Source organism: Petromyzon marinus, unplaced genomic scaffold (assembly GCF_048934315.1).
Source record: "Petromyzon marinus isolate PM22_M1 ecotype Great Lakes invasive population unplaced genomic scaffold, UKy_Petmar_22M1.pri1.0 PM_G_Scaffold_15, whole genome shotgun sequence".
Taxonomy (NCBI): domain Eukaryota; kingdom Metazoa; phylum Chordata; class Hyperoartia; order Petromyzontiformes; family Petromyzontidae; genus Petromyzon; species Petromyzon marinus.
Window position 1 is genome coordinate 2,676,914 of NW_027422706.1, and position 10,472 is coordinate 2,687,385.

At 49.4% G+C, this 10,472-nt stretch overlaps 1 protein-coding gene across 1 annotated transcript; it reads left to right on the forward strand.

Annotated features, from left to right (window-relative positions):
• The first annotated feature begins 4,049 nt into the window (after nucleotides 1-4,049).
• LOC142910686 (beta-1,4-galactosyltransferase galt-1-like) lies at nucleotides 4,050-7,591 on the forward strand. The gene is made up of 2 exons (XM_076060066.1): nucleotides 4,050-4,596; nucleotides 5,743-7,591. Exon 2 carries the CDS (start codon nucleotides 5,827-5,829, stop codon nucleotides 7,204-7,206), a length of 1,380 nt encoding a protein of 459 aa, XP_075916181.1. The 5' UTR covers nucleotides 4,050-4,596; nucleotides 5,743-5,826; the 3' UTR covers nucleotides 7,207-7,591.
• Nucleotides 7,592-10,472: the final 2,881 nt, after the last annotated feature.

The window sequence follows — 10,472 nt, forward strand, 5'->3', positions numbered from 1 at the left end:
CTGGCTCGCCGGGAGATGACGACATGGCAACGAGGCGTGGACTCCGCCTGTTGCCTCTCCACGGGGAGGCGAATCCCCATCACCTCCCCGATGTTGCACCGCACACTCGGCTTTAGGGTGCGAAAGAAGTTTCGACGTGACATGGGGGACTCACAGACGACCCGTAGACTCATAGACTCACCCATGGGTGTCTGTTGTGTGTGGGTGTCTGTTGTGTGTGGGTGTCTGTTGTGTGTGGGTGTCTGTTGTGAGTTTATGGGTGAATCTATGAGTCTACGGGTCGTCTGTGAGTCCCCCATGTTACATTGAATCTTCTTTCGCACCCTACACGCGTAAATATACACATGTAAATAAAATGGTCCGCACCTAGAGAATAAAATGTTTATTGCCAAAATAATCCTGCGGACCCACCCGAAGTGAGACCTGGGCTGGAGGGCCCACCGTGGGCTCCCTGGATGCGCTGAATGGAGCTCTCCTGCGCGTCTCACTTCAATTTGATGAATTCTTGCTCCAAAGGTATCATTGCCTTGTGACGGACGCCTTTTAAGGGACGTACGAAAGGCGTGCCCGTTGTGTAGATCAGGAAGCCGATTCACTGGAGGAGCGGCGCTTGACGTCACCTTGCGGGTGCCCCTTTCTCTGACGCGGGGCCACACGCCATGCGTTGCCGTGACGTCGATAACACACGGCGTGAAATAATGGAAAACAACAGCAAAGGTGGCAAACAAAATAAACGTTCTGATATTATTTTAATGTGACCATCACTAAAGGATTCGTGTACGACGGTGTTTTACCTTACTTGTTGGCTGTGTCGGGTGGTGGCGAGTTTAACGACATTTAGATATTTACGCGATCTAACCCACACACCTCTGTTATGGATGAACTGCATCGTTTTGCAAGTCGTCAGAGTGGACGAAACGTTTGCAGCTTGACGTTAATTGCAAGACAATTCACACAGGGTGACTGTAGCAGTGTGACACACAGGGTGACTAGCAGTGTGACACAGGGTGACTGTAGCTGTGTGTCACGTGACTGTAGCTGTGTGTCACACAGGGTGACTGTAACTGTGTGTCACGTGACTGTAGCTGTGTGTCACACAGGGTGACTGTAGCTGTGTGTCACACAGGGTGACTGTAGCTGTGTGTCACACAGGGTAACTGTAGCTGTGTGTCACAGCTACAGTCACCCTGTCAGACTGGACGAAACGCAAACGTTTCGTCCAGTCTGACGACTTGCAAAACGAAGCAGTTCATCCATAACAGAGGTGTGTGGTTTAGATCGCGTAAATATTAAAATGTGTCGTTAAACCCACCACCACCCGACACAGCCAACTAATAAGGTGAAACACCGTCGTACCCGAATCCCTTAGTGATGGTCACATTAAAATAATATCAGAACGTTTATTTTGTTTGCCACCTTTGCTGTTGTTTTCCCTTATTTCACGCCGTTTGTGTTATCGACGTCACGGCAACGCGTGGCGCGTGGCCCCGCGTCAGAGAAAGGGGCACCCGCAAGGTGACGTCAAGCGCCGCTCCTCCAGTGAATCGGCTTCCTGATCTACACAACGGGCACGCCTTTCGTACGTCCCTTAAAAGGCGTCCGTCGCAAGTCAATGAAACCTTTCGAGCAAGAATGAATCAAAATGAAGTGAGACGCGCAGGAGAGCTCCATTCAGCGCATCCAGGGAGCCCACGGTGGGCCCTCCAGCCCAGGTCTCACTTCGGGTGGGTCCGCAGGATTATTTTGGCAAGAAACATTTTATTCTCTAGGTGCGGACCATTTTATTTCCATGTGCATATTTACGCTGGCGTGAATTGTACCTTCAATATTTTTTTGTAAATGCTTTGTATATGTTTACGCGTATATATGGTAAGCGGTGCAAAGATCCACCGGACCAATGTGAATTTGGATCGGGTAGATATGTAGCGTTCGATTTCACTCGGACAACTTTTGTCTTTCTTCGAACACCGCTTTATTTACAACTCTCCTCAATATTCCACGGTGTCCATGTCGCCACGTACACGATGTGTGCGCGCAAACACAGTACCATGTATACACGGAATACACATGCAGGATGTTTACAATGATTATGAATGTAATGTCTTACACAGCACAAGTTCCACGGTACTGTTGAGTCCTTGTCGTACTTCCCAAAGCCACATTTACTACACCGTCATCAGCAGCTATGATCGATCCACTGCTGGGTGAAGGCCTAAGGTTAGAAAGCAAACATTTATTCCGTGGTGTATCCCCCAACCCTCTGCCCCCATCCCAACTCACCAGGCAAATTCAATGAATTGTCACAATTCAGGGTCGCGAATTGATTAAATAATCTATTCTTCTTTTATATATAAAATTGTGGTGAATGTATCGGCCACTAGTGGCTGCTGCGAGGGTTACACGATCCCATGACATGCAACATACGTATACGATTTCACCAAAACAAATATTATTCTTACATGTGCACGCACACACGATGATGCATCGTGAGGTTAATAATTCAACATGAATCAGTGCATCATCTCTAAGAGACCGTTGTTTTAGTCACGTTTGAGGAGCTGAAGAACGTCTATGAAAGCAAATCTCAGCAATCTCTCCAATGGACTTGGCAGTCCCGCTGTGGTTAGAAATGGAATGTTTACGTCAGCAGTGGCAGGTAGTGTGCTCCTCAACACAGTGGTGCTCACTTCCGGCTTTACTCTGAAACATTTTTTCCAACACCAACTTCTCTCTCTCTCTCTGCCCCCATCATGTTAATCCGCTGTTCTTTTACGTCGATCAACTGCGGGATGAATGCCTCCCCATGCCGAGCGGTCCGTGTGCGTTATTTGAACACATTTCATCGCGCCGGTCAGTGCGGGTTGGTGAGAATGGAGGTGCGTATGAAGTGGGAGCGTAGAAGAACGCTACAACAATGAACTTTCCTGTACTGCCTTCTCCTACCACACCGCATTGCCCCTGCCCTCTTGTACACGGTGGTTACTCATCCATGCACTAGCCGGGCTCAAACCTGCTTAGCTTCTGAGTGTTTTGATGACCTGGTGCATTCCGAGAAAATTGGTCACACGCCCTCGAGGCGTTCTGTCACCAAGAACACGATTTTTTATGTTGAGCCCCACAAGTCATCACAGTCAGCCAATTTTTGCAGTCCTCTCTTTCTCTCCTTCTTTCCTCCCACTGCTCGACTTTGAAATAAACAAAAAACTAAACTCTGAACTATTTTTCATTTCACCAGGAAAGGTCCCACTGAGCTACACACAGGCAGATATTTTTGTCAGAAGCGAGCAACCTGGCCACACATTATAGCTCAGCGAAGTGTGCTTATGTTGTGTGTGGTGGACATTTATAGCAGCCAAATATTCCAAATGCATGTTTCAAAAATGCGGAGGGAAATCCGGACCACGGGGAGAAACTGCAAACACCAAATATAAACATAAAATACCCCTCGTCACTTTTATTAAGTTCTTATTACCTTGCTTATTGCAGGAAGTGTGTTGACGCTTCTCTTTTGCACTGTTTGTTGCTGGCTCATTGACATTTTGAGCACAAGGCAGGATTGTGACCACAGGCTTACCCCTGCCTTGAATGTCACACGTGCACGTACAACAAATCATGACTCTGGCTCAGATCAAGAACCGCGTTCCACTCCCATCAACCACAGCTCCCATCAGAGTGCTGTTTGTGCCTGGCCACCTCGCGTGTTGGGCCTCTACTCAGCAACTGTTTGCACGCAAAATTTACAGGCAGAAACCATCGCTTTTATGATTTTATTATTTTTAATGTTCAATTTATTATTTTTATTTGAAAATGTTATTTTATTATTTTTATTTTCTATCTTCCTGACTTTACCGCAAAGAACCAAGAATATTGTAATACATTTACACTGTCAACTTTAGCTGTACATTGTGAATACGAAGTGTATATGGTATATTTATGTTTTATATAACTTAACACAATCAGCCATAGATCGGCGGGGTCGTGGTTCAAGTGCGGGGTCAGAGGTCGGCAGGAAGCGCACGGCGGGGTCAGAGGTCAGCAGGAAGCGCGCGGCGGGGTCAGAGGTCAGCAGGAAGCACGTGGTGCTGGCGGCAACGCGGCCCAGTTCAGTTCCATGTATTTGGTATAACCCTGTGAGCCATTCAGCTCTTGAATCGGGTACGGCCCTTCCCTCTGCTGCTGCCCTCTGCTACTGCTGCTGCCCTCTGCTGCTGCTGCTGCCCTCTGCTGCTGCTGCCCTCTGTTGCTGCTGCCCTCTGCTGCTGCTACTGCTGCTGCCCTCTGCTGCCCTCTGCTGCTGCCCTCTGTGCTGCTGCCCTCTGTTGCTACTGCCCTCTGCTGCTGCTGCCCTCTGTGCTGCTGCTGCCCTCTGCTACTGCTGCCCTCTGCTGCTGCTGCCCTCTGTACTGCTGCCCTCTGTTGCTACTGCTGCCCTCTGCTACTGCTGCCCTCTGCTACTGCTGCTGCCCTCTGTGCTGCTGCTGCCGCCGGTGCCCGCGGGCTGCATTGAGCTTCGCGTGCGAGCCGAAGGGCGACGCGAAGCGGCGCTTCTACGGAGAGGAACAGCAGCAGGAGGAGCACAGCGCCCTCGACTGGCAGGTGCGGTGGTGGCGGCCTGGGGTCGTGTTAGTGCTGGCTATGGTGGTGGTTGTGGTAGTGGTAGTTGTGGTTGTGGTGGCTATGGTGGTGGTTGTGGTGGTGGCTGTGGTGGTGGTAGTGGTGGCTATGGTGGTGGTTGTCGTAGTGGTGGTTGTAGTGGTTGTGGTGGTGGTGGTGGCTATGGTGGTGGTTGTGGTGGCTATGGTGGTGGTTGTGGTGGTGGTGGTTGTGGCTCTGGTTGTGGTGGTGGTTGTGGTGGCTATGGTGGTGGTTGTGGTGGCTGTGGTGGTGGCTGTGGTGGTGGTGGTTGTGGTGGCTGTGGTGGTGGCTGTGGTGGTTGTGGTGGTGGCTGTGGTGGTGGTGGTTGTGGTGGCTGTGGTGGTGGCTATGGTGGTGGTGGTGGCTGTGGTGGTGGCTGTGGTGGTGGTGGCTGTGGTGGCTGTGGTGGTGGCTGTGGTGGCTGTAGTGGTGGTGGTTGTGGTGGTGGCTGTGGTGGTGGTGGTTGTAGTGGCTGTGGTGGTGGTGGCTCTGGTTGTGGTGGTGGTGGCTGTGGTGGTGGTGGTTGCGGCTCTGGTTGTGGTGGTGGCTGTGTAATTGGTTGACAATATTTTGTATTTCTCTCAATTTAAATAGATTTTATAATTAGTATTGGCCAGTATTAAGACTAAAATAACACCAAAGAAATATGTTGATGTTTGCTTAAAACGAATTATTATTGGCCACGACTATTTAGATCATCTGTTGAAATTGAGAGAAATAAAAAACAATTTCACCGTTCTGACAGCTGCAGGATCAGTGCTGCTGGGAGCGTATTGTTTAGCAATACATTTAACGCATGCTTATATCCAGGTTATCGTATGGTTACTCTTTGGTTCTTTCGGTAAAGTCACGTATGTAAAAATAAAATAAAACAAAAATAAAAACTAAATTAAATCACGACGTTTCGGGCGCAACACAAGCGTCAAATATTGCATTCACTTGCAGAGAGTTGTACCTGTACATATCCGCCCTGAGGCCAATACAGTCTTTTGATTTTGGAGAGCTTTTGTTTTTCTGTGAGGTTTACCTGAAATGGAATTGTGTAAAGTGTTGTGCATTTTTAACGCGAAGCTCTCTGTGTGTGTTTTTACGTAAATGTAATCACAGGCCGAGCGATATCAGACTTTTCGTCCTGAGACGGCGGTCTAGAGATTTGATCCAGACGTCTTGTCTCCTTGCACGCCTCGAAAGATGATGAAGCTACGCCTCCCGGTCCTGTTCCTCTCGCTGCTGCTGCTCAGCGTCTCATTGCTGCTGAGCATCTGGTACATGTACAGCTGGACGGGCTTCCTCGTTCGCGACCTCGATGCACTCGGCAACTCGTCCGTCTTTAGGCCAAAGCCGGGGTCTGCTTCCGATAAGATCAACCACGTGACACTGTGCGGGCAACGGGGAGCGCTGCAGAACACGTCGATGATGCGCGTGCGCGACACCAAGATATTCTTGGTGTCGGCGTACCACGACCAGCGCGAGGCCGGTCAGAGCACACGCATCATCGGCATCGCCAACCGGTATGAGCCGGACGTGCTCTCCTGCCACTTCTGCTGCCGAGGGCACTCGGAGATCCTGACGGTCACCGCCAGCGCCTACGTCCACTCGGATCACTTTGACTTCCCGTACGGCACGGCCGACTTCCTGTGCACGGAGCCGCTGGACTGCGAGCCAGGACACGTGTCCGTCCAGCGCATGCGCACAATACCGGACGAGGAAGAGGCCGAGTGGGTCTTCATGCCCGTGCGAAATCGGCTCTACATGCCCCCCACCATCACACAGGAATTCAGCGTCTGCATCTCCACGCTCTTCGGGAACTACGGCAACGTCCTGCAGTTCGTGCAGGCGATCGAAATGTACCGCATCTTGGGTGCGGGCCGCGTGACGGTGTACAACACAAGCTGCAGCTCTGAGCTGAACAAAGTGCTCCTCTACTACATCAAGACCGGCCTCGTCGAGGTCGTTCAGTGGCCCATCACGGACTACGTGCAGGTGTCCAGAGGGTGGCACTACCCCAAGCACCCAGGCGAGCTGCACTACTATGGCCAGATAGCGGCGCTGAACGACTGCGTGTATCGGCACATGTACAGCACGCGCTACCTGGTCCTCACGGACATCGACGAAGTGATCATCCCTTTGAAGCACACAAACTGGAAGGACCTCATGCGGTACTTGAACGACAAGTACGGCGCCGACATTTACACATTCGAAAACAACGTGTTTCCCTACACGGTATCGGAAGAGTTTGGGTCGAAGTTCCAGGCGTGGAACGCCATCCCGGGCGTCAACATCATGCGCCACATTAGACGGGAGCCAAACCTGCCGGAGGTCTTCAACCCGACCAAGATGATCCTGAACCCACGCGCGGTGCTGCAGACGTCGGTGCACAGTACGCTCAACGCGCTGGGCATCTCGCAGACGGTGCCCGGAGACATCGCGATCATGCACCACTACCGATCGCCCGAGCAGCCCGACCTGGCGCTCGACTCGCTGGTCGTGGACCTCACGCTGTGGAGATACAATGCCACTCTGATCAGAAATGTCAACAAAGTCCTCAACAGGGTCTTCTGGAATGAGTAGGCACAACGGGCGGCGGTGGCGGCGGCGGCGTTGATTGTCGTCTTGCGTTTTTTGCGGTCTTGCAATTTAAGTTAAACACCGGTGTTTGTGAGTTTTCCGTTTGCAAATGTGGTCAATGTATGGGACATATTTATTTGCTAATCTTATGATTGCGTTTACAGTTAAAATTTGTTATCTTCATTTTTTTCTGCATTTTAATCCAACAGGGCACAATAGGGGTTGTATTGGTATGTCTTATGGAAGCTAGGAAAGTTAACATTGGTTTATTTTAAACCAATCCTAATTATTTCTATTGCTTTTGGGAGTACCACTCGAAATGTTTTCAGGTTAAAACATTTAAAATGTGGCACAAATTGATTTAAATAAATGTTCAGTGTGCATGTTCTACCAGTCTCTAATGAGCTTATTGTTTTCATGACTCGTGTCCACGGAGGATAGTCAAATCCCAGAGGATGGTGGCAGGATTTTAAAAAGTAAATCCTGTGGTGATAAAAAAAATGTACATACGATATTAAACTTTTAATTTGAGTGATAATTTGAATGACAGGTGTGTTTTGGGCCAAATGAGCTAGTAAAGACTCACATTAAACATTATAATAGATTCAGTAGGAATATATTTATATATCCAAATGTATATAGTTGTGTATTTGAATATGTAACAACACCAGCTGTTGATACATACAACTCATTTTAAATTATAAAGCCATGTTAATGTATTCCTAAACAATACATGGAGTTTACATTGCTGAATTGTTGCATTAGATAGTTTCACGATGGATTATTCAGCAGAAATCATCATTATCACGTATTATCAATCTTGCAAACCAGTTTTAAACATATACAGCAAAATGCTATTACTATTCTGTATCTACATATATAATATCACAGATCTGTCCTGTCATTCTGTGACTGTGATTAACGCCCCCGGATTGGTTTAAGTGCGTCACGTGACCCCGAGCAAGCAGCCAACCAGAGGTGCGCCCCCCCAAACATGTACGCCCCCGGATTGGTTTAAGTGTGTCACGTGACCGCGAGCAACCATCCAAGCAGAGATGAGCCCCTCCCAAACATGTACGCCCCCCGATGCTGCCCTGAGGCAGAGCCGTGCTCGGGCCGCTACTGCCCTGAGGGAGATGGGTGAAGAGACAGGTGACAGGAGAAGGGTGAGTGAGAGTGAGGAGAAGGGTGAGAGTGAGTGAGGAGAAAGGTGATTGAGAATGGTGAGAGTGAGAAGGGTGAGTGAGAGTGAGGAGAAGGGTGAGTGAGAGTGAGAAGGGTGACAGTGAGAATGGTGAGAGTGAGGAGAAGGGTGAGTGACAGGAGAAGAGTGACAGGAGAAGGGTGAGTGAGCGTGAGGAGAAGGGTGAGTGACAGGAGGATGGTGAGGAGAAGAGTGAGTGAGAGTGGAGAATATATGTAATTTGTACGTGTTTATCTTAGGGATGATCCTTTGGTAGAATACTTCAATACAAAACTTCCATAAGTCGTTAACAAGTTTATATGCTTAACCCAGATATCATGGCACTTATGTATTTGTAATGAGAGTGCGCCACCTACAGGACGACCGGGGGGGTTATTGCAGACACGTGCTATGTTGTCTCACATCCAATCAGTAAGGGGGATCCCATCTGGGTGAAAGGTAAATGGGTAGAGCTAGCGGGAAGCCTCGAGAGCCCTCTAAAATGTTCCGAGAGGGGCGTGGCTAGAGGCGGAGCTTAGCACCGCCGAGAGGGATATAAGCAGAAGCAGCAGAGGACTCTGGGTCGTCGGTGTGAAGAGCCTGGGTCCGAACGTCGTCACCACCTGCGCTACCACCCATCGGCCACGTGGCAGGCTCCACCAGCTGAGCCTCCCCTCTCTCCGACACGCCGTCAGCCAGCGGCGAGGTGGAGAAAGAGTGAGTGCCACGGCGGCGGGAGGCAAAGCGTGCGCCGCCGTCCCGGGAGCAAGAGAGAAGCCAGCCGCGCAGGGAGACACGTGCTGTACTGCAACTTGAGAATAAATACAACTGAAGTTTAACCCATGTCGGAGACGCTGATTACATATTGATAAGTGGATGTTAATAAAACATGCAACTAGTCGTAGTCAAAACCTTCTGTATTGTCATGTAACAATGTATCCGTTCACAAAAGTTAACATTTAAAATCGTGACGTTTAACAATATTCACATGCAGCGGTTGGCAATTTTACGTTTCAACTTTCCAGGCACTCGGGTTTGTTAATTCAGAGAGTGAAACAGCAAGGGACATTCTCGTCTCTTTGTCCTCTGTTTGCCTTTGGGTGCAGTGAGTTTATGGTGTTTTGCCATGGGTCCTCCCTTGCTCTCTCAGAAATTCCCTGAGTCACTTCTTGCCCATGGAAGAGTTATTCCTTTATGGCCTTTCATTAACGTTTCACCTTTTGCTACATGAGTTAGGTTTATTCCTGAGAAGCGAAATATTCGACGGCTTTAAGGCCTTCCTCAGCTCTGGTTATTCTCATCATGCCCATCTGATCAATGTCTCTTGTATTATGTTTACCCGTTTCTCATTATAGTGCTGTTTTGGCTTCGTCATCTGGTTTTCCCAAGCTTCAGCATGCAGGGAACGCATATTTGTCTCCAAGGAGCCATGATATAAAAATAGACAATATTACACTAACATTTTTTTGGAAGAGGCATATATACAACAGGTGTGGGAGCATGGCGCTGAGGTTTAGGAAACTGTAAGTCCCAGGCTTCTATGGTCTGGCCTTCCCATAAACAAAACACGAGGAATGGTAAGGGTGGTTGCTTACGCCTCCACCGACTATTAACACCAGTGGAGGGATGGAGGCAAGGCCGGTGAGTCAGATGCCTTCTATGACCTGTCACAAGTACTAGCTAAAGTCGCCCCTTGGGATGGAGTCATCCTGTCGGGTGACTTTAATGCCTGAGTGGGTCATGACACTGGCATCTGGGCCAAATTGATTGGAAGGCATCGGCCAGAACAGCTCAATAACAACGGTAGGAGGCTGCTAGACTTCTATGCGGCACTCTGGGCTTACCAACACGCTGTTCCGGCATTGGCGCATCCACACAGCATCATGGATGCACACTGGGTCCAAGCAGGGACATCTGCTGGACTATATAGTAACAGAACACCGAATGCAAGCCCATGTCCTTGACACCAGGACCTACCGTTGAGGTGATCTGCCCGTTGACCATATGCTTGACATCTGTAAGATTTTCCACTCCGGTGGTGGGTGTCCATCTAGGACACCATTCAAAGCCACATTGGCCTGGTCTC

Coding starts and splice junctions, on each gene's coding strand:
- LOC142910686 (XM_076060066.1), top strand. CDS start 5,827: ATGATGAAGCTACGCCTCCCGGTCCTGTTCCTCTCGCTGCTGCTGCTC.